The sequence below is a fragment of the Podarcis gaigeae genome, assembly GCF_964106915.1.
Source record: "Podarcis gaigeae genome assembly, chromosome: 18".
In the NCBI taxonomy this organism is placed as follows: domain Eukaryota; kingdom Metazoa; phylum Chordata; class Lepidosauria; order Squamata; family Lacertidae; genus Podarcis; species Podarcis gaigeae.
In genome coordinates, this window is record NC_139696.1 from 8,073,833 (window position 1) to 8,097,174 (window position 23,342).

At 47.9% G+C, this 23,342-nt stretch overlaps 1 protein-coding gene across 9 annotated transcripts in view; it reads left to right on the plus strand.

Annotated features, from left to right (window-relative positions):
- Window positions 1-1,145: 1,145 nt before the first annotated feature.
- The window catches only part of NCLN (nicalin), a 28,153-nt gene continuing 5,956 nt past the window's right edge, over window positions 1,146-23,342 (plus strand). Inside the window, exons 1-13 of one of the 9 annotated variants that reach the window (XM_083720492.1) lie at window positions 1,805-2,079; window positions 8,256-8,334; window positions 9,273-9,463; window positions 9,546-9,853; window positions 11,087-11,181; window positions 13,599-13,679; window positions 14,269-14,372; window positions 14,464-14,552; window positions 15,258-15,397; window positions 16,911-17,101; window positions 21,484-21,571; window positions 22,980-23,018; window positions 23,145-23,308. In XM_083720492.1, the coding sequence (XP_083576618.1) occupies window positions 9,453-9,463; window positions 9,546-9,853; window positions 11,087-11,181; window positions 13,599-13,679; window positions 14,269-14,372; window positions 14,464-14,552; window positions 15,258-15,397; window positions 16,911-17,101; window positions 21,484-21,571; window positions 22,980-23,018; window positions 23,145-23,308 (1,310 nt within the window). In that variant the 5' untranslated portion in view covers window positions 1,805-2,079; window positions 8,256-8,334; window positions 9,273-9,452. Of the gene's footprint in view, window positions 2,080-5,120; window positions 5,414-8,255; window positions 8,335-9,272; window positions 9,464-9,545; window positions 9,854-11,086; window positions 11,182-13,598; window positions 13,680-14,268; window positions 14,373-14,463; window positions 14,553-15,257; window positions 15,398-16,910; window positions 17,102-21,483; window positions 21,572-22,979; window positions 23,019-23,144; window positions 23,309-23,342 lie in introns of those variants that run through there. The other 8 variants (XM_083720494.1, XM_083720487.1, XM_083720488.1 and 5 more) reach the window with 8 other exon arrangements.

Sequence of the window (23,342 nt, forward strand, 5' to 3'; positions counted from 1 at the left end):
CTGGTGCTGGAGGAGACTCTGGAGAGTCCCATGGACTGCAAGAAGATCAAACCTCTCCATTCGGAAGGAAATCAGCCCTGAGTGCTCACTGGAAGGACAGATCCTGAAGCTGAGGCTCCAAGACTTTGGCCACCTCATGAGAAGAGTAGACTCCCTGGAAAAGACCCTGATGTTGGGAAAGATGGAGGGCACAAGGAGAAGGGGACAATGGAGGACGAGACGGTGAACAGTGTTCTCGAAGCTACCGGCATGAGTTTGACCAAACTGTGGGAGGCAGTGGAAGACAGGAGTGCCTGGCATGTTCTGGTCCATGGGGTCACGAAGAGGCGGATAAGACTAAATGACTAAACTACAACAACATTTATACATTTTATATACTGTATGAATTAATCTACAATAAATTAAATGCAATAATCTACAATAAATTAAATGCAACATTTATAAAACAGAGAGGGACCTAAGCTGCATTTTAAATATATATTTTAAAATAAATATATATGACACCAGTTACTTCGATGCCACCAGGATGCAGAATGCCCTACACACGTGCGCCCTCTAAAGGAAGACTCCATTGCCCCACGTGCCTTCAGCTCCGCGCATGCGCTCTGAGGAGTTCCATAAATCACCGTGGTAAGAGCGAAGCCGCCCTCTCATTTCCCAGCATGCCTTGCTGTGCCCTCCCCGGTCGGTACTTCAAGCCCCAGCATGCCATGCGCTAGAGAACCCCCCGCTGAGGAAGTTCGCATAGGGAACTCCACTTCCCGGCGTGCCTTGCGCGCCACCCTCTGTCTTTCCTCCGTTATTAATGACAGAAAGAGCCGAGGAAAGAGACCTCTGAGGGAAAAGCACCATGGAAACGCACAGATGAACGACACAGATCGGGGAATCACTGTGGGACGATCACGGTGGCCATTTCCCGTCGTGCCTTGTGCGCGCGGTCGGTTGGGATACGCAGTCCACCGCTTCCCAGCATGCCTTGCGGTTTGGGCGAAAGAGCTTAGTTCACCACAGGGCGCCTTAACTCCTTTTCCCAGCGTGCCTTGCGCTTCCGGCCTTAGGACAGCCGAGTTAACTGGGAGAAGGAGGCGGCGGCCTCCATTTCCCAGCGTGCCTTGCGGCCCATGCCTTTTAAAAGCCGAGTCGACTGTCAGGGAAGGCAGCAGGCCCTCTCTTCTTTGAACTCATTTCCCAGCGGTCATGGCCTGAATTAGCCCCATGAGGGAACGCAGGGAGCCCCGGCGCCTCAACTCCTATTTTCCGGCGCTCCTTGCGGCGGCGGACTCAATTTCCCAGCATGCCTTGCGGTTCCGACCTTAGGACAGCCGAGTAAACTGTGAGGAGGCGGCGGCCTCCATTTCCCAGCGTGCCTTGCGGTTCCGGCCTTAGAACAGCCGAGTAAACTGTGAGGAGGAGGAGGAGGCGGCCTCCATTTCCCAGCGTGCCTTGCGGTTCCGGCCTTAGGACAGCCGAGTTTACTGTGAGGAAGCGGCGGCCTCCATTTCCCAGCGTGCCTTGCGGCCCTGGCCTATTAAAAGCCGAGTCGGCCCTATCAGGCGCCTTAACTCCTATTTCCCGGCGCTCCTTGCGGCGGCGGCGGACTCCATTTCCCAGCGTGCCTTGCGGTTCCGGCCTTAGGACAGGCGAGTTTACTGTGAGGAAGCGGCGGCCTCCATTTCCCAGCGTGCCTTGCGGCCCTAGCCTATTAAAAGCCGAGTCGCCTATCAGGCGCCTTAACTGCTATTTCCCGGCGCTCCTTGCGGCGGCGAACTCCATTTCCCAGCGTGCCTCGCGCGCGCGCTGTTTCTGAGGCGATGTTCTGAGGCGAAAGAAGCGCCTCCTCCTTCTTCTTCTCCTTCCTTCCTTCTCGCCTCACGGTCGCTCTCGCCGCCGTCATGCTGGAGGAGGCCGGCGAGGAGGTGCTGGGCTCGGTGCTGCTGAAGGCCTCGTGCCTGCCGCTCAGCTTCCTGCTGGTGGTGCCGGCCGTCCTGCTGCTGCTGCTGGGCCCGCCTCCGGCCTCGGCCGCCCACGAGTTCACCGTCTACCGCATGCAGCAGTACGAGCTCGGGGGGCAGCCCTACGGTCAGTGAGCCAAAGGGGGTTCGGGCGGGGGGTTCGGGGGGCGGCGGCGGCGGCGCTGACAGGGAAGGAGACGACGACGCTCTCCTCACCCCCCCCCCGCCTCTCATGAGGCGCTTAAATAACACCCGACACTCTCCCCCCCCCCCAATATCCCCGCTACACAGGTACAGAGTTTCCAAGGAACTGTAGTTTTCTCCTCACACTCACAGAACTACAGTTCCCAGGATCCTTTGGGGGGGGGGGAATCCACGTGCTGACAGCCCCCTTAACGTCAGTGGTTCCTCATTAGCTAACATTCGCCCCCCACCTTGTTATTCATAAAGCCAAGCTACTTTTGAACATTTTGATAATTATTATTCTTATTTATACTCCGCCCATCTGGCTGAGTTTCCCCAGCCACTCTGGGCAGCTCCCAATCACATGTTAAAAACAGTACAGCGTTAAATATTAAAAACTTCCCTAAACAGGGCTGCCTTCAGATGTCTTTTAAAGATAGGATAGCTGCTTAGTTCCTTCACATCTGAAGGGAGGGTGTTCCACAGGGCGGGTGCCACCACCGAGAAGGCCCTCTGTCTGGTTCCCTGTAACCTCACTTCTCGCAATAAGGGAACCGCCAGATGTCTCTGTGGTAGTTTTTGCAGACCCCCCCCAAAGTGGGAACCACTGCCCCAACATATTATTATAATATTTAGTGGGAACCACTGCCCAAAATATTATTTATTATTATTAGTGGGAACCACGGTCCAACATATTATTATTATTTATCCCCCACTTTTCTGCCAACAGGGACTTGAAAGGTAGAAAGAAGAGCTACTCAAAACCATGGGGCGAGGGAGAGCAATAATTAAAATACAATTTTTTTGTTGCGAGCTGCCCTGGGATCTTTGAAGAAAGGGTGGGATACAAATTTAATAAAGGATTATAATAAATTTTAACTTTTTTAAAAACTTTATGCATAGTTTTAGATTAAGTATGTTAATGTAAAAATAGGAGATTGTGGTATTTAGTGTCTGCACTGTTTCTGTGGAGGTGCATGAAATGTATACACTGCTTGATGGTAAAAAAAAAATATCTCTCAGCGGTTTGCAAAAAGATAAAAGAATAAAATCAAGAGGAGGATCACAGTTGTACTTCAAAACATAAAAAGTTAAAATGCTAAAGCAGATTAAAATTACCTCAATTGTCTAAGCATGTGGGTAGGCTTGTCTAAGCAGGGATGTTTTTTAGCAGGCACTCCAATGTGTACAATGAAGGCAGCTGCTTGTTCTCAATCGGCAGGGAGTTCCAAAGTGTAGGTGCTGCCGCAGTAAACGATCTCATTCTTACAAGTGTGGAATGGGTGTTATGTGGCAGCTGTAGCAGACCCAACTCCATTGATGGAATCAGTCATGTTGGGTACGCAGGGTAAGACAATCTTGTAGGTAAACTGGTCCTTAGCTGCTAAGGGCTTTATATGTTAATCGTAACACCTTGAACTTGGCCTGGTAGCAAATTGGCAATGAGTGCAGATCTCTGAGCGCAAGTGTTACATGCTGGCAAGGCCTCACTCCTGTCAGCAACCGTGCTGCAGCATTCTGCACCGATTGCTGCTTCTATGGCTCACAGCCTGTGGTTTGTCGGGTAAGAGCTATCCGACAAAGCTCTCTTCAGATGATACGCTAAGCTGAAACTAAATCATGGCTTAGTGGTAGAAGGACCAGGTGGTCTGACTTAGTATACGACAGCTCCCTGCATTTGTGTATTGTATTTAAATAATGTAGGTGGATCAGTTTTAACAGTGTGTGTGTAGCAATATACAATGATGAAACCGTGCAGTGTGTTCTGATTTCCTGATAAGGGAGTTCTCCTGCTTAAAGGTTTCTAGCCAGCCGTACTCTCCTGCAGCAGAACTCTGCCACCCAGCCCTCTTTTTTCCTCTTCCAACTGACAAGTCAACATTTATTTTTGTTTTGTAAAATTCGTGCACCGCTTGATTGTAAAAAAAACCCCAACCAACCCTCAAATCAGTTTACAAAAAGGGGGAAAAGAATAAAATTAAGAAGAAATTGCTATTATAATTTCAAAACATGCAAAAAGTTCTAATACCAAAACAGATTAAAATCAATCAATTTAGAATTGTAGAGTTGAACTAGTCCAACCCCCTGTAATCCAGGCATCTTTGCCCAGCATGGGGCTTGAACACGCAACAATGAGATTAAGAGTTTCATACTTTACCAGTTGATCTATCCCTGGGTGCCTCCCTTAGTTTTCCTTCTTCTAAAGACCTTTTGTGTTTTGGCAAAACTTGTTCTCCCCAGCATGCAAAAACCTCCCTCTTGTTTTTCTGTGGCTACATTTTGGTTGCAGTCCTCTCAAGTCACCACCCAAATTCTCTGTGCTGTGTAGCGAGTCGAAAGATGTAATTAATATTTATAAGACCCTGTAATGCTACAATTTATTAGGACAGGACTTGGCCTTATACAAGAGCTGTCCAGCATTGCAGGCCAGAGTCATTCCCAGTTCTGCCTGTAGATGCAAGGTGGTGTAAGAATATAGCAGTGCTCCGTATGCGCATTTATTTTGCAAGCATTGTAGTAAAGAATATAATACTAATCCTGTAAAGTCTCCCATATGTAAATTTAGAGATTTATGTATGTATGCATGCATGTAATGCTGAATTGTACCACTCTGCATTAGGGAAGTTTAAGAAAAACCCGCAGTTGAAACTTGCAGTTTAAAAAAAGCAAGTCTATTCAGAAGTAAAACCTGCTCTGTTGAATGTAACTGGCGCAGAGATAAGCAAGAACAGGATTTCAGCCTTAGATGATTAGTCACCTGAGTTCTAAATGATTAATTGACTAAGGCTGCAATCCAAAACCACTCTTGCGAAAGAGTAAGGCCTCATTGAACTAAGTGGGCTTGCTTCTGTGCAATCAAGCCTAGGGTTGGGTTGAAAATTTGGGTGTGAAGAAATCCTTCTGAAGGAAGGGCAAGTATTTTTCCTTGCTCTTGGGTGACACATGCATATGTTGTAGCAGGTGCTGACTTCAAATAGGCATTCTGTCCTGTGTGTGAGAGGCAGACAAGACGACATGCCTTTTCTAAGCATGCCTGCTTTTTTTTTTTTTTGTAAGCATGAAAACAAGAAATACCTTTAAATATAGGAAAGCAGCAGTCTGCTCAGCTAATTGGGCGGTGACAGGAACACACAAGTGTGGCCTTTAGATGTTGTTGAGCTGCGACTCACATCATCCCAAATTCTTTGTTTATGCTGGTTGGGGCTGATTGGAATTGTAGTGCTAAGATTTTATGGAAACGTCTCTGCCGCACTTCCACTTCATAGGGCTGTGTACAGGTAGGTGAGCACACTATGTGCGTGAGAGCTAGAATAATAGTAATATATATTGCTTGGTATGGGAGCAGAGTAAGATCAGCTGTCCTTTTAACTTGTCCCGCCCACTCCAAATTTCTGTCCTGTGGCTTTATAGACATCTTTGGGCACAGTAGGGCAGCAGTTACGAAGTCTCCCCACGGTGCTTCCCTTCATAAGTTCAGCTCCTGCCCGACTGGCCAGGAGAAACTAGAGCCTCCCTTTGAACTCCTCACTATTAAAGACACACTTGTCCCGTAAAAGGCAGCAATTGGTATTTTCTGCACCCACTTTTACAGGCTAAGCAGCTGCTCTGGTCAGAACGTATTTCCACGCAGCAGGTGTAGCTTCCAGGCTCATGTGTTATTTCCCCTCTCCAGTCACTCACTTCTCACAGTGTGTAACCGACTCCTTACTGGGGCTGCTGTAAAGGTTCCTAGCCATCTTGGTTGCTTTATTTAGCTAAGGCCACCAGTCTTGGAAGCAAGTGCCCGGTTTCATGCAGCTGCTCTGTGAGGATCTGCAAGGGAGGGAGAGCCTTTGGAGAGGGACGATGACAGACAGGGTTTTAACACTCATGGGTGTGCGATGCTGCTTCATATTGAGTCATGCTACCAGTCCATTTATCTCAGTGGTCTCTGGCCTATAGATTAGAACAGGGCTCTGGACAGAGGTGTGTTCCTTTTAATGGGAGGTGTCAGGATTCAACCTGGGACCCTATGCATGAAAAAGCACGTGTTTTATCACTGGCTGACACCCCCTTCCTGTTTGAGGATTGTCAAGGAGACAGCTGGAGATTTTTGGGTTGGTTTTTTTGGTTTTGTTTGTTTTTTACAATTACCGTATTTTTCGCTCTATAAGACGCACCAGACCACAAGACGCACCTAGTTTTTGGAGGAGGAAAACAAGAAAAATAATAATTTGAATCTCAGAAGCCAGAACAGCAAGAGGGATCGCTGCGCAGTGAAAGCAGCAATCCCTCTTGCTGTTCTGGCTTCTGGGATAGCTGCGCAGCCTGCATTCGCTCCATAAGACGCACACACATCTCCCCTTACTTTTTAGGAGGGAAAAAGTGAGTCTTATAGAGCAAAAAATACGGTATATTGTCAAACTGCTGTGCAAATAAGTTGCAATAGGATTAAAAGGGTTCACTGTGATGGCACTAGGGAACCAACTGTACATTTCCACAACCACTCACAATAGGTACGCTGAGTGGCAATGAGCAGACACCAAAAATGAGCTATAATCTGGGGAAATTTTTGGAGGGAAGATTTCAACGACAGCTGCAGAGCCCTCAGTGGTACCTAGATATTTTGCCTTGTTTCTCATTCTTGAAAACATGTCTCACAAAGTTAGCATCCTACACATATTTTTGTACTGCACAGCCTGGATTAAGTAACTGGTGAGCTGTAACGGAATCGTCCACTACTCTTCCAATCTAAAGACAATATTCCTGCTCCCTACAGGTGAAAGGTGGACATCTATTTGCTTCTCCCCACCCCCAAACAAAAAGAGTCCTGCTGAATCAGGCCAGAGACCCCTCTAGTCAAGCATTCTCTTCTCCCGTTTATCAGTCAGATGTCAATCAAGCACTTAACTGCTTGTGAAACCTAGCAACTAGCTTTCAAAGGCATATGCTGCCTCTTAATTCTGAAAGTAATATATAGCCATCAAGTAACTATTGATAGATTTATCCTGCATGAATTTTATGATCCCCTTTTTAAAGCCGTCTAAGTTGGTAGCCATTGTGGTTGTGAATTCCATAGTTGTTTCTTCTTCTTATTTGGCAATACCTCATAGCCGAGTAAGATTGTCTTTCATAAGCACGGGCTTAACAGTGAATCTGTAAGTGACTGTGGAGGCCAATTCTGGATCCACACATCCTTCCACAGTGGGGACATAGGTTTCTGGGTGGGAGTTGGCCATGGTGGGGGTTTGCCAAACGTGCCTTCCTCTTAGCACGTTTCTCCCTTTTGTTCTGATTTCGAGCGTCTTCAAAGCCCATGACACCTTTGGTAAAGGCTGTTCTCCAATTGGAGCACTTGCAGGCCAGTGTTTCCCAGTTGTTGGTGTTTATACTACATTTTTTTAGATTTACCTTGAGAGAGTCTTTAAATCTCTTTTGTTGACCACCAGCGTTACGCTTTCCATTTTTAAGTTCGGAATAGAGTAGTCGCTTTGGAAGACGTTAATTAGGCATCTGGACAACATAACCAGTCCAACAAACTTGATGTTGAAGAATCATTGGTTCCACACTGGTGATCTTTGCTTCTTCTAGTACACTGGCGTTAGTTCGCCTGTCTTCCCAAGTATCTGTAAAATTGAATGGAATTTTACCATTGATGAAATGTTTCAAGGAGTTGGAGATGTCGTTTATAAGTGGTCCATGTTTCACAAGCATACAGTAAGGTTGGTAGCCACAGTTTATGCCCTGTGTGAGAAAGGTTTTCCTTTTGTCTGTCCTGAACCTTCCATGCTTCAGCTTCATTGCATGTCCCCAAGTTATCGTAGTCAGAATCTACTTCCTCCACACAATGCATAACCTCTTATCATGTTCTCCCCCCACTTACCTGCCTTTTTTCTAAGCTAATGAGTCCCAGATGTTGTAACCTTTCCTCACGGAAGAGTTGCTCCAGTCACTTGATCATTTTGGTTCCCCTTTTCTGGATCTCTTCCAGTTCTGTAGTAACCTTTCCATGGTGAGGCAACCAGAAGTGTACAGCAGTATTGCAAGTGTGGTCTCACTGTAGATTTGTATAATGGCATTATCGTAGTAGTTGTTTTATTTCCAGTCCCTTCCCTAACATGGAATTCACCTTTTTCACAGCTGCCGCACACTGGGTCGACATTTTCATCGAGCTATCCACCATGGCCCCAAGATGTCTTTCCTGGTCAGTCACCACCAGGTCAGACCCTGTTAGCGTATATGTGAAGTTAGGAATTTTTGCCCCAATGTGCGTCATTTTACACTTGCTTACATTGAATTGCATTTTACATTTTGCTGCCTTTCTGCATGGTTTGGAGAGAACTTTTTGAAGCTGCTGCTGCTACTATAACTTTTTGTTTTTACCACCCTGTGTGAGTTGGTGTAATAGACCCAAAAGTGAAACATTAAAATAAGCAAGTATGCAAATTGCAATAAAGAAAGGCAGTGCAGTTATTAAAGTAGTTTAAAATAAAAGCGTACAGATAACATTGCTTTGACATCAAAATGCACCCCAGTCACAGCGGGCGGAGAAGCTGTGCATTAAATTGTAGCTCTACACAAGAGTTGTGGCTCACTTGTTGTCACGGCTCACTTCCTTTCCAAATCATGTCACACGGTGAGTTTGGGAGTTGACAATTCATGGTGTGAGCCCCAACAACAAAGGCATGTGGCATTCCCACTGCGTGGTTTCTACTAAGCTTTTTCAACTCTGTTCTCTTGGCAAGATCTACACCTGCCAACGTTGGCAAAGCATCTTCAGAACTGATCACTGCACGTTCCTGATGGTACCAGCCCTTCATAGTCAATACTACACAACCTGAGAATTGACCTTAAAGGGTTGGGGAGGTGTTGTTATTGATTTATTTAAAGACCTTTTTTTAAAATCCCATTATCCAGCCAGTGAAGACTCCCAGAGCAGCTTAGTAATCACTCCACTCCCCTAAAAAGGCACGGTCTCTGTCCACAAACTTAAAATTCCAAAAAAGACAATGAGAGAAAAGGAACAGATTAGGAGGGAGGAGGAAACGGGCAATTAAGCATTCACATTCTCTTTTTAGGACATGGGGAGGCCTCATATCTGTGGCTCTAAAGTACCTTCATGGCTACGTACTAGCCCCCTTTCTCTGCTTTTGACAGGCACTCGGAACGCCGTGCTAAATACAGAGGCTCGCACAGTGGAGGCGGATGTCTTGAGCCGCCGCTGCGTGATGATGCGGCTGATGGACTTCTCCTACGAACAGTACCAGAAGGCTCTTCGCCAGTCGGCCGGTGCCGTGGTCATCATCCTGCCACAGAACATGTATTCGGTGCCTCAGGATGTCATCCGGGTAAGCATCCCTTTGAGGCCCCTTCCTTACATTCATAATTGTGCTTCAGCGTGCTGAAACTGCCTCCCCTGCTTAATTCCAGAAATCCTTATGCCACCTGTAATCAAGCCGATATTATGGCTTCTACCTGGACCCCGAGATCATCCTCTGAGGACCTTCTTTATGTGCCTCCTCCAAGTGAGGTCCGGAGGGTGAGCGGAGTCCTCCTCTGCAAGTCACTGAGTCTTTTATCTGCTCCTCCTCAGCAATTCATGGAGATTGAGCCAGAAATGCTGGCGATGGAAACCATTGTGCCGGTCTACTTTGCTGAGGAAGATGACGATCTCCTCTCAATCTACGAGCAAACGCAGGCTGCTTCTGCGTCGCAAGGCTCAGCTTCAGCTGCTGAAGGTAGGCCTCTTTCAAAAAAAAAACACTGGGATTAGCTTCAGGGGTCGCCTCCCTTTAAGACCATCTTCCAAGGGACTTTTCAGAGGTGGCACTTCATATTTGGAACAGCAACTCCAGATAGATCCAACAGGCTTTGCTACTGGTATAAGAGAGGGATCATAAAAAAAAGCTTGGCAGGTGTTGGGAAAGATCCAGCTCTAGAATACTATACCCTCTTATCTGGGATTAAACACCATGGGACTCAGTGGGTTTTGTTTTTTAGTAGACAGGCATAGGACTACATGGTTACATTATGAAGAAGCCTGAGGCAATGGGTTGTTTCCAGCTAAGTTTTACTCAGAACAGACCCATTGAAATTCATAATAATTATTAATAATAATTTTATTATTTATACCCTGCCCGTCTGGCTGCGTTTCCCCAGACACTCTGGGTGGCTCCCAACAGAATATAAAAAACAATCAAACTTCCCCAAACAGGGCTGCCTTCAGATGTCTTCTAAAAGTCAGATAGTTGTTTATCTCCTTGACATCTGGTGGGAGGGCGTTCCACAGGGCGGGCGTGACTACCAAGAAGACCCTCTGCCTGGTTCCCTGTAACCTCACAGTGAGGGACCTGCCAGAAGACCCTCGGAGCTGGACCTCAGTGTCCGGGCTGGACGATGGGGGAGGAGACGCTCCTTCAGGTCTACAGGGCAGAGTCTGTTTAGGGCTTTAAAGGTCAGCACCAACACTTTGAATTGTGCTCAGAAATGTACACATGAACCCAATTCCTGTTATATTTTGAATATTTATGTTAAATATAAAGAGCCAAACCTTGACCGTGGATAGAAAAGACTGTTCAGAATATATAAAGCGTGCTGGCTCAAATCCATGTGTGTCTTCTATACGGGGAGCAATTTGCAAGGTTTCTGATACAGTGGTACCTCGCAAGACGAATGCCTCGTAAGACGAAAAACACGCAAGACGAAAGGGTTTTTCATTTTTTGCGTTGCTTCGCAAGACGATTTCCCCTATGGGCTTGCTTCGCAAGACGAAAACGTCTTGCGAGTTTGCTTCCTTTTTCTTAAAGCCGTTAATACCCAGCGAATCCGCGCTCCGCAAGACGAAAAAATCGCAAGACGAAACAACTCGCGGAACGAATTAATTTCGTCTTGCGAGGCACCACTATACTGTTGTGAATGAAGGCAAAGTGTAGCTGTGTCCTCTTATCTTCATGCCCCTGTGTTCTTCCTAGTACTTTTACACACAGCAACTGCCAACGGCTTTCAGATGGTGACCAGTGGGGCTCAGAGCAAAGCCGTCACTGACTGGCTCATCACCAGTGTGGAGGTGAGTTTGGGAGCACTTCCTGGCATACTGGCTCCAAGGTTGGATTACCATAATGCACTGTGCGGGGCTTCTATTGCGTTTGTCCCAGAAACTGTAGTTAGGGCAGAGTGCTGCAGCACAGTTGCTGACAGGAGTGAGAGACCCTATCAGCTTGTAACACCTGTGCTCAGAGGGCTGAACCGCCCTGTCATCTTTCGTTGAAGGTCAGTGTACAAATTTAATAAACCAGCAAGCAAGCCAACCAAAACCAAGTCTGCACTGGTTGCCATATTCCTGCCAGGCCAACTTCAAGGTGTTACTGTCAGTTTGCATTTCTTGGTGCAGAAGGTCTAAAGTGCAGAGATCTTGTCTATTCTAATTGATTCAAGAGGGATCTGGAAGCTTCCCTGTGTGGTACAAACTGAAGTTTCTAGCTAACAAGCAGGCTTCTGTTCTGCTTAGAAAGAAGCAAAAAGGTTCCTGATGTTCGGTTTATACCTCCAGAGAAGCTGAACAGCTGGTTTAAACTGGTCCTGTTATCTCTTTCACCTAAGGTCATGTTGACTATAATAATAGGCCAGAAGGAGCCTGAGTTTCACATTCTGTCTTTCTTTCCTTCTGGTGTGCTGTTCCGTATATAGTATGCTTAAGTGCTTAGTTTTAGACTTACGAGTTATTGTAAATTTAGGTTAAGTCTGCTGCAACTGGATTTCTTGTGGAGGGGCCATTCCTGAATGCATTGGATTTGTCACCTTTATGCTCATTTATTTGCCTTCCGTAGCAGTAAAGCTCTGCTGGATGGAATGTTAATTGCCTCTGGTCTATTTTGTTTGGGAATCCTACAACAGTTTATTTTACTCTGCTAACTATACGTTGGAATCTGCTCTGGATCAATATGAGCAGAATTCTTAACATTTACTTTTGGTACACAGTAACTGCCTGGGCCCAGTTTACCTGCAAGTTTGCCTTAACCATGTGTGTGCCCACTCAACTGCGTCGACCTGCAGGGCTGGCACTGTTACAGGTGCCACAGTAAGTGCTCTTTCTGCCCTTATCATTCATTTAGTATGGTGGCACCTGCACTTTGGAACTCCTTGCCCATTGACCTCGGGTGGGCACCTTTGTTGTACACTTTTATGTGTCTGCTTAAAACATTTATTTTTCTTTTTAGGCAAGTCTGTCCAGATACACGAATGTTGACGTGCTTTAATCTTTTTGCTGTTGGTATTAATTATTTTTGATTTTTTTTTTTTTACTTTTTAAAATTGATAATCTTTAATATTTATTGTAAGCTGCTTAGAGGTTGGTTTTTTTAAAAAAACACCACGGTGAAAATGGTGCGTGCTTTTTGTTAAATTAAATGGGCACAAATGTAACTTGGCAAACTCAGGAAGAGCTGGGGCATATTTGCTAGGGCCAAGGAGGCACTTGTTTTGGGCTAACAAGCCAAGAGTACAGGTTCCCAGAGTCTAGTCTTAACTACTTTTCACAAGCCTGACTCTTAACCCTGCTTTTAAAAAAATCATTTTACTAAAATTATTGTTCGATCAGTGTGCATCACGCTTCTGGCGATTAGAAGCAGACATGCCTCTTTCTGAAGGAAAAGTCTTTTTCTGGAGGAGTTTACAGTCTAAATTTTGACATGGGGTGACAAGGAAATGCAAGGGAAGTGGATGCAGTAAATAAGGCAGAGAAAGAATATCTAATCCTTGCATGTTATTACTGGTGTGTTTGTTTCCGCCAAGCATTCTTAGAGAATTAATAATAAAATCAATACATCTGCATGGGCCTGGTTACAGGCTGGCAGGTTGCAACAGGGCACAAGGCGGTATGGGCAGCGGTGCCAAAGGCTTTGCCGAAAAGGTGTGAGGAGAGATTTGAAAGGAGGAGGGAGGCAGTTTGGAGTTTAAGAGGTGATGCGTGAGTCTTTGGGTGGAGCTGGAGACCTTTGGACGGTCGAGGCTTGTGGCGCTCCAGGAGTAAAGGTCATGAGCAATAGGCATAGGTAACAAGGACTGGGAAGGAACAAAAAACCCAAAACCAAACCAAGGAGCCTACGCTGGATAAGGGAGCAGACGAGAAGTCAGTGTAGGGATTTTGGAAGTGTTCAGAAATGATTTACAGCAGAGATTCTGAAGGTGTTTAGAAAGTGATTTACAATAGCAATAATACTGTAAGAGCTGTTTCACAATGGAACAGACTCCCTTGGAAGGTGATGGACTTCATTGGAGGTTTTTAAGCAGAGGTTGGATGGTCAAGGATGCTTTAGCTGAGATTCCTACATTGCAGGGTTTGGACTAGATGACCCTCATGATACCTTCCAACTCTACAATTCCCTAGATTTCATGAGGAGGCAGAGGTGATGTGTGGTGTCTTGCATTGACGCAGCGGCAGAAATGGCCTTGATGTAATGATTCTTCCCCTGCTCCCCTTGCTAGGGTCGGCTGACCGGTCTGGGAGGAGAGGACTTGCCTACTATTGTAGTAGTCGCTCACTACGACTCTTTTGGAGTGGCACCGGTAAGTTTCTGTCGGCTGTTGCCCCATGCTTGCTTTGGCCTTTCTGTATAATGCAGCATGGCTCACTTACGCAAGCCACCTACGTTGTTATACACTAACAGCTCCTTTAAATTTGGGCAGACCTTATGCATGAACTGACTATAGAATGATCTGATCCAATGGGTCTCCTGCTTTGTTTGTTTGTTGAACTCTATGAGTTAACTTCTGTTGAAATTTACAATTTGATACTGTGAAATGTATATCTTATTTATCTAAGAACACAGCCGGTTACGTCTCATGTGTTTTTGAGGAGGGAGCTCACAAGCAGGGCTGGAAGGCAATCTGCCCTCCCACCTTGGCTGTCCTCAGCACCCGGCTGGCCTTCCCTTTTGTGGGTCACAGCCGTTCTGTTTTTAAAAACAAGCTGCAGATGTTGGTGGCTGTTGCGCCATTCAGTGGCAAAAAAATTCCAGCTTCCTGCTGGCTGCAATGTGTGGCAATGACTTGGCTTGCTGTACAAAGATCTGGCTTGCTTCCTGTCCCCGCTTTGCTAGTGTGTCCCCAAACCCAGAGTTACCCTTAATATTGGATATCCTTTCCTCCCCTCCAGTGGCTCTCCCACGGCGCCGACTCCAACGGCAGTGGGGTCGCCATGCTCCTGGAACTGGCCAGGCTGTTCTCTCGCCTCTACACGTACAAACGGACACATGCTGGGTAAGTCGAATTTCTCTTCTGGGAGGCCTTTTGCCCAAAGCGGGTGTACAATGGCCAGAATGTAAGCCTGACCCTTCTCTCTGCGCCCCAGGTATAATCTGCTGTTCTTTGCGTCTGGAGGTGGCAAGTTTAACTATCAAGGGACCAAGCGGTGGCTGGAAGACAACTTGGATCACACAGGTGCTGCAGGCTTATTGTTATATTCCCCATAAACCTGGAGGTTCTACGGACAGGTGCAGGACCTGGCTTATGAGTTGGCCAGGAGGGGAGAGGAGGCATCAGGAGGATGAGTGGGAAGCCATGGGCCTAACTTTCTCACTTTTAGAAATGGGAGCGTGTAGCTCTCAATAAATAGCGTGCGACTATCCCTGGTCTTAAGGGACGTGGGTGGCGCTGTGGGTTAAACCACAGAGCCTAGGACTTGCTGATCAGAAGGTCGGCGGTTTGAATCCCCGCAATGACGGGGTGAGCTCCCATTGCTCGGTCCCTGCTCCTGCCAAGCTAGCAGTTCAAAAGCACGTCAAAGTGCAAGTAGATAAATAGGTACCACTCCAGCGGGAAGGTAAACGGCGTTTCCTTGCGCTGCTCTGGTTCACCAGAAGCGGCTTAGTCATCCTGGCCACATGACCTGGAAGCTGTCTGCGGACAAACGCCGGCTCCCTCGGCCCATAGAGCAAGATGAGCGCCGCAACCCCAGAGTCGGTCACGACTGGACCTAATGGTCAGGGGTACCTTTACCTTTTATCCCTGGTCTTAGCTGACAATCTGTGGTTTTTCATGTTGCATTAAGAGCATGCAAAGGGTGTCCCTTTCACCTCCTTCCCCGCCCCATAACTCTTTGTAGGATGATGGCCATTTCACATCCCTGACTGCCCCTTATTTCAGATTCCAGTTTGCTGCAGGACAACGTGGCCTTCGTACTCTGTCTGGACACTCTGGGGAGAGGCAACAGTCTCCACCTACACGTCTCGAAGCCTCCAAAAGAGGGGACCCTTCAGCATGCTTTTCTAAAGGAGCTGGAGCTGGTAAACAAAGGGGGTCATGCTGGCTTGTGTTGGGCAAGATGGGTGGGCAGCAGCAGTTGAACACTCAGTGTGCCCCCCTGGCAGAACATCCCACTGTGTTCCAGCTAATGCGGATGCCTCTTCCCTCTTTTCTGGAGGAAATAAGGCAGCTGTCCTTACTACAGAATTACTGTTTCTGGGGGACACAGGTGTGGAGGACTCCCCAGTCCTGTAGGGGTAACTGCCCACCTAAAGGACCAGGTGCACAGCCTGGGAGTCATGGAGGCACAGGTCAGTTCCAGGGCAGCTGTCTACCAGCTGCATTGGGTACACCGGCTGAGACCCTACCTGCCTGTGCCCTGTCTCGCCAGAGTGGTCCATGTTCTGGTTATCTCCCACTTGCACTACTGCAATGCACGCTACCTATGAAGGTGACTTGGAAACTACAGGGTTTCAGGCAGGGGGCAGTTGACATCCCTACCTGAAGATGCGGAGGACTGAACCTGAAAGCTGAATGTGAAGCGGGTGCTCTGCCGCTGAGGCACGGTCCTTTCCTTTAAAAATTGAAGTAAGATTCTAGTCCTCATGTGTAGGGATATCGCAGAGTGGGCAGTGGGGTCCGGAGGGAGCACACTCCCCACCAGCAGGCTGCCACAGTCTGCCTGCACACGTGACCCTGGGGTGCGTAGCATACTCCCCCCCCCAGACAAGCCACAGCTGTCTGAACATTGTTCCCTCTGTCTGACCCATGTGGTCTCAACAGTCTGCGGTGTCCTGTCTGTAACCTTTTGTCCCTGAGACCTTTTGTCTCCTTCGTCATACACTGTGCAAGGGGAAAATGACGCGGTGGAAACAGGTGCCAAAATAACTTTGTGCCACCCCACGATCTCAGGACCGGAAGATGTGCAAAGGTCACAGCCCAAAATGTATCTGCCTGGTTTGCATATTTGTCTCAATAAAAGGAGGCTCCACAGGGCTAGCCAGCAGCTTGCATGCAGCTCACCTGTGCGCAGCTCACTGATGATCACCCCCAGTCTTGTGCCTTCACTTCACTCATGACTGGTTTAAAATAGTCCATTGGTTCATCTAGCTCAGCATCGTCCATACTGACTGGCAGTGTCTCTCCAGGGTGTCAGGCAGGGAGTCTCTCCCGGTCCTATCTGGAGATGAAAAGCAGACCCTCTCTCACTGAGCCCTGTTTTAGGGATGTTTTTAATGACTGGTGTTTGAGTGTATTTTTAATCTTTGTTGGAAGCCGCCCAGAGTGGCTGGGAAAACCCAACCAGCTGGGTGGGATATAAATAAATTATTATTATTATTATTATTATTATTATTATTATTATTATTATTACTACTACTACTACTACTGTTACTACTCTTCCCCTTTCTTGAAGGATTGGGGTTGCGCAGCATGGCAAAGGCGCAGACCCTGTTTTAAGCAATGCAGGGTTGCGAGGGAGTTGCTAGCTGTGCCCCGGAGGCGAGTTGCTTGGCGCCACCTCCACCCCTCTCTTTCTGGTGACTTCTCTCCCAGGTGGTTGCCAGCCAGTTCCCAGAGGTGAGGTTCTCCATGGTGCACAAGAAAATCAACCTCGCAGAAGACATGCTGGCCTGGGAGCATGAGCGCTTTGCCATCCGACGCCTCCCAGCCTTCACCGTCTCCCACCTCGAGAGCCACCGAGACGGCCTGCGCAAGAGCATCATGGACGTGAGGTCAGCCGCTGGGTGAGGAGGCTGCAATAAGGGCTGGCAGGGGATGGCGGTAGCTTTCAAATGCTGGTCTGCTTGCACGTATGAGCTGAGGATCGTTATCAGAAAACGAACCTTGAACTCATTAGGGAACATGAAGCTGCCTCTCACTAAGTCAAACCATTTGGGCCCATTAACTCACCATTGCCCACACTGGCTGGCAGTAGCTCTCCAGGGGTTCAGACTGGAGCCCTTTCCCAGCAAGGATGTGGGTGGCACTGTGATCTAAACAGCTGAGCCTCATGGGCTTGCCAATCAGAAGGCCGGCTGTTCTAGGCTGCCAACCTAGCAGTTCGAAATTACACCAGTGCAAGTAAATAAGTAGGTACCGCTCTGGCAGGAAAGTAAACAGCATTTCCATGCGCTCTGGTTTCTGTCACAGTGTCCTGTTGCGCCAGGAGCGGTTTAGTCCTGCTGGCCACATGACCCGGAAAGCTGTCTGTGGACAAACTCCGGCTCCCTCTGCCTGAAAGCGAGATGAGCGCCGCAACCCCATAGTCACCTTCGACTGGACTGAACCGTCCAGGGGTCCTTTACCTTTTTACCTTTCTCCCCAGCCCTAACTGGAGATTCAGGGTTTGAACCTGGATCCTTTTGCTGGCACAGCAGGTGTTCTGTCATCAAGCTTACAGCCATTCCATAGGGCATAAGCTTGGAGGGCTGCCACCTGGCTCAGGAGCTGAACATGTGAGAGTGCATTTAGCAGTGGAGACTTAACATTACCTATTGGCAGACAAAATATATGCAGGGGGAAGTGTAGCCATTTTCCCTTTCTTAAACCACGTAAGCTGTTGCCATGTCTTCTAAACAGGAATCCCACGAGTTCTGGCTGAGAGGCAAAGAGCCTGCATGTCTGAATGCTCTATGATCTGGCAGGGCAGGCTTAGGCTCTTCTATCGTTTCTCTTTCTGTCTCTGTCTCCCTCCCCGCCTCACTGCAACGTAGCAGTGGGTGGGTGTAGAGGCATTTTGTACGAAAAGCTTTGTATGTTTTTCTGGAACCAGAATTCCTTGCTCAAGTCCAGTAGCATGCCCTCCGTTGTGTGTGAAAAGTGTGCCAGTGTGACTTCCAGTTTGGCCCTCAGTCTTGGTATGAAGTAGGGGTGAGGAAGCCATGCTGGCCCTCTGGATGTTGTTGGGACTCAACCCGCTGTCAGCACCAGCACCCAACAGGGATGATGGGATGTTGTAGTCCGGCAACACCTGCAGGGTGATAAGATCTTTTCCCAGTTTGGGGTGGCAAACGCCCTGCATGTAATTATCAGTTCTTACTGGTGTAAAAAAGCAAAGTGGCTGTCCAACGAGGCCTTACAAATAGCGGGGGAGAGAAGGCAAGCAAAATGCGAGGAAGATAGTGAAAGATACAGGAAATTGAATGCAGATTTCCAAAAAATAGCAAGGAGAGACAAGAAGGCCTTCTTAAACGAGCAATGCAAAGAATAGAATGGGGAAAACCAGAGATCTGTTCAAGAAAATTAGAGATATGAAAGGAACATTTCGTACAAAGATTACCATAATAAAAGACAAAAGTGGAAAGGACCTAATAGAAGCAGAAGACATCAAGAAGAGGTGGCAAGAATACACAGAGGAACTATACCAGAAAGAAATGGATGTCTCGTATACCCCAGGTAGTGTGGTTGCTGACCTTGAGCCAGACATCCTGGAGAGTGAAGTCAAATGGGCCGTAGAAAGCACTGCTAATAACAAGGCCAGTGGAAGTGATGGTATTCCAGCTGAACTATTTAACATTTTAAAAGATGATGCTGTTAAGGTGGTATGTGCTGGATTATGGAGAAAGCTAGAGAGTTCCAGAAAGACATCTACTTCTGCTTCATTGACTATGCAAAAGCCTTTGACTGTGTCAACCACAGCAAACTATGGCAAGTTCTTAAAGAAATGGGAGTGCCTGATCACCTCATCTGTCTCCTGAGAAATCTCTATGTGGGACAAGAAGCTACAGTTAGAACTGGATATGGAACAACTGATTGGTTCAAAATTGGGAAAGGAGTACGGCAAGGCTGTATATTGTCTCCCTGCTTATTTAACTTATATGCAGAATTCATCATGCGAAAGGCTGGGCTGGATGAATCCCAAGCAGGAATTAAGATTGCTGGAAGAAATATCAACAACCTCAGGTATGCAGATGACACAACCTTGATGGCAGAAAGTGAGGAGGAATTAAAGAACCTTTTAATGAGGGTGAAAGAGCAGAGCGCAAAATATGGTCTGAAGCTCAACATCAAAAAAACGAAGATCATGGCCACTGGGCCCATCACCTCCTGGCAAATAGAAGGGGGAGGAAATGGAGGCAGTGAGAGATTTTACTTTTTTGGGCTCCATGATCACTGCAGATGGTGACAGCAGTCACGAAATTAAAAGACGCCTGCTCCTTGGGAGAAAGGCAATGGCAAACCTAGAAAGCATCTTAAAAAGTAGAGACATCACCTTGCCAACAAAGGTCCGTATAGTTAAAGCCATGGTTTTCCCACTAGAGATGTATGGAAGTGAGAGCTGGACCATCAAGAAGGCTGATCGCCGAAGAATTGATCCTTTTGAATTATGGTGCTGGAGGAGACTCTTTAGAGTCCCATGGACTGCAAGAAGATCCAACCTCTCCATTCTGAAGGAAATCAGCCCTGAGTGCTCACTGGAAGGACAGATCCTGAAGCTGAGGCTCCAATACTTTGGCCACCTCATGAGAAGAGAAGACTCCCTGGAAAAGACCCTGATGTTGGGAAAGATGAAGGGCACAAGGAGAAGGGAACAACGGAGGACGAGATGGTGGGACAGTGTTCTCGAAGCTACCAGCATGAGTTTGACCAAACTGGGAGGCAGTGGAGGACAGGAGTGCCTGGCGTGCTCTGGTCCATGGGATCACGAAGAGTCGGACATGACTAAATGACTAAACAACAATAACTGGTGTCCTAGCTTTCCTACTGTGCATAGTTAACACATAGCACATAGTTAAACTGTGGAACTCCCTCCCACAGCAGGTAGGGAGGGCCACCAACTTGGATGGCTTTAAAAGAGAATTAGACCATGGTTGGAGGCAATGATGCTTCTGAATAACAGTTGTTAGAAACGGCAGGAGGCAAGAATGCTCTTGTGTTTGGGTCCTGCTTGCAGATTTCCCGTTGGGGCATCTGGTTGGCCACTGCGAAAACAGGCTGCTGGATTAAATGGACCATTTACTGTACCACATCCAGCAGGGCTATGCTTGCATTCATATATATACAGTGGTACCTCGGGTTACATACGCTTCACGTTACAGACTCTGCTAACCCAGAAATTGTACCTCGGGTTAAGAACTTCGCTTCAGGATAAGAACAGAAATTGTGCTCTGGTGCCGCAGCAGCAGGAGGCCCCATTAGCTAAAGTGGTACCTCAGGTTAAGAACAGTTTCAGGTTAGGAATGGACCTCCGGAAAGAATTAAGTACTTAACCCGTGGTACCACTGTGTGTATATATATATATAGAGAGAGAAATTTTAACAACCAGATAATCAATCACTATGTAAAGCTAAAGGGACCCCTGACCATTAGGTCCAGTCGTGGCCGACTCTGGGGAGCCGGCGTACAGCTTCCGGGTCATGTGGCCAGCAGGACTAAGCCGCTTCTGGCAAACCAGAGCAGCGCACGGAAACGCCGTTTACCTTCCCGCCACAGTGGTACCTATTTATCTACTTGCACTTTGACGTGCTTTCAAACTGCTAGGTTGGCAGGAGCAGGGACTGATCAACAGGAGCTCACCCCGTCGCGGGGATTCGAACCGCCAACCTTCTGATCGGAAAGCCCTAGGCTCTGTGGTTTAACTCACAGCACCACCCACGTCCCTCAATCAATATATAGCATTCTTAATGTGGAGGAGCATTTTTTAAAAATGCAGCATGCGCACCCTTCCCAGCCCCCTTGTTATCTGAAATGGTTCCTTGCCGAAAGGGGAAAGGGTTGGAAAGGGAGGAGGAAAACAAGCACAGCCAGCCATCAGATCTTGAAAGTTACCACTGCACTTGGGAGTATCTCCCCCCGGAATTCTACCCCAAGGCTTCATCATCTCCAGATTGGCTTGCTGTTAAGGTGGGGGGGGGGGGGGATAACCAGCCGTATGAACTGCGTCGTATGGCCCTTGCTCCCTTTTTTGAGGGAAGACATTGGTTTGCATGCTCCCGTCCACGTTTATGAGGACCATGGGCTGGTTGTCCCTTTCTAAAGACCTCAGGCCCAAGTGGGACTGCTGGCGGAAGACTGCACGACACGGGGCCCAAATGAGAAACTTGGTAGGCGGTCGTTCAAATGCCTGCTCTCCCTTCCTCCCAAGAAAATATGTTCTTGACACCGCTGTTGCCTTTCCCCTTTGCAGGGCACGGGTCGACCCCAAAATTCTAACCCGCAACACCCGCATTGTTGTGGAGGCTTTGACGCGGGTTATCTACAACCTAACAGAAAAGGTGAGGGTTTTTCTCTACGTCTGCTCTCCCCCAGGCAGGTTTCGCCAGCCACAGCAGAGGAAGAGGCTCAGTGTGGCCCCATCACATTTCCTCATTTGACTCTCCCCCTCCCTCCCAGATCTGTTAGCAGCCATTCCACCGATTGCAGCCGAGGGGCTGATAGGGCAGCAGGGCCCACTCTATCAACTGTTAGCTGTTAGCTGCCACTTGACCGGGCTGGAAAGAAGGGGAAACGGGGCCATTCTGAAATACCAGCTCCATTTGGCTCCTTTCCCCCCCTAAACCATCCCTGGTCTTGGTGGTGATTATCAGATACACTAACATCGCACTCAGGTGCTGAGTTACCAGGAGCATGTTGCCAAAACAAGGCTCTTGAGAAACAAGGAGGGAATATTAGCATGCTCCATGGGGAGCAAAAGAAATTTTATGCTTGCGGGGAGGGGGGAGCCCTAATGAGGGACCAGAAAAACCCAACCCAAGACAGCACAACATGGATTAAGTGTGCTCAGCTGCCACTGAACTGGCCATTGAGGGTTGTTCAGAAAGGCTATTCTGGAAGAAGCCATGCCTGCCTGGCTTGAAACCCAGGGTCAGGAGTGTCTCACATGATCTTGCACTTATAGCATGAGCAGTGACGTGTGCTTTCCCAGAAAATTTTGAATTGGGTGATTTGCCCTGGAATTTTTTGTTCTGTTTTCCCAGGGAGTGGTTTGATTTAGCACGCTTGTTTGACTTGTATTTAGCGATCAAGGCCAAAAACCTTGAGGCTGCCAGGTTTGCCTAACACTATTTGCGGTTGGTAGGGACGCGGGTGGCGCTGTGGGTTGAACCACAGAGCCTAGGGCTGTGGTTTCGAATCCCCGCAACGGGGTGAGCTCCCGTTGCTCGGTCCCTGCTCCTGCCCACATAGCAGTTCGAAAGCACAAAAAGTGCAAGTAGATAAATAGGTACCACTCTGGCGGGAAGGTAAACGGCGTTTCCATGCGCTGCTCTGGTTCTCCAGAAGCGGCTTAGTCATGCTGGCCACATGACCCGGAAGCTGTACGCCAGCTCCCTCGGCCCATAAAGCGAGATGAGCGCCGCAACCCCAGAGTCGGTCACGACTGGACCTAATGGTCAGGGGTCCCTTTACCTTTACCTTTATTTGCGGTTGGTATTCATTCATTGCTGCTAACAGAATTAGGAAACGGGGAGCATCTTGCTCCCACATCACATAACTTTAAGAATTGGTGCCTGAGCGTGCTTGTTTTTCTCTTCCCTCCCCGTCCTTCTCCCCTTTCGGGTTGTGTCTTTTGCACTGAAAGCCCGTGAGCAGGGGCTGCCTTCTAAAACCAAAAAGATAGCAGGATGCCTAAAATTCCCAGTGTGTTTTATAGATGAAAACTTTCCACTGTATCTGTTCCTCTAGGGAGTACCTGTTGACCTCCAGATCTTCACAGAACAGATGGTAAGCATGCCTAGCTAGTGGGGTCTCTTCCCCACAGGGCAAGGGGAAGCCTGAGGGTGGTGTGGCTTTTAATCTGCAGAGCAGACCGACTGCCTGTCGCCCTTCCCCACCCCCTTGCCTCTGCAGCAGATACAGCAGGAACAGATGGAGTCTGTGATGGACTGGCTCACCAGTCAACCAAGGGCCGCTCAGCTGGTCGACAAAGACAGCACTTTCATCAACACTCTGGAATATTACATGAGCCGCTACCTGAAAGACGTCAAGCAGCATCACGTGAAGGCAGACAAGCGGTAAGAGCAGGGCTGCCCTTGGCTCTTTTTCCTG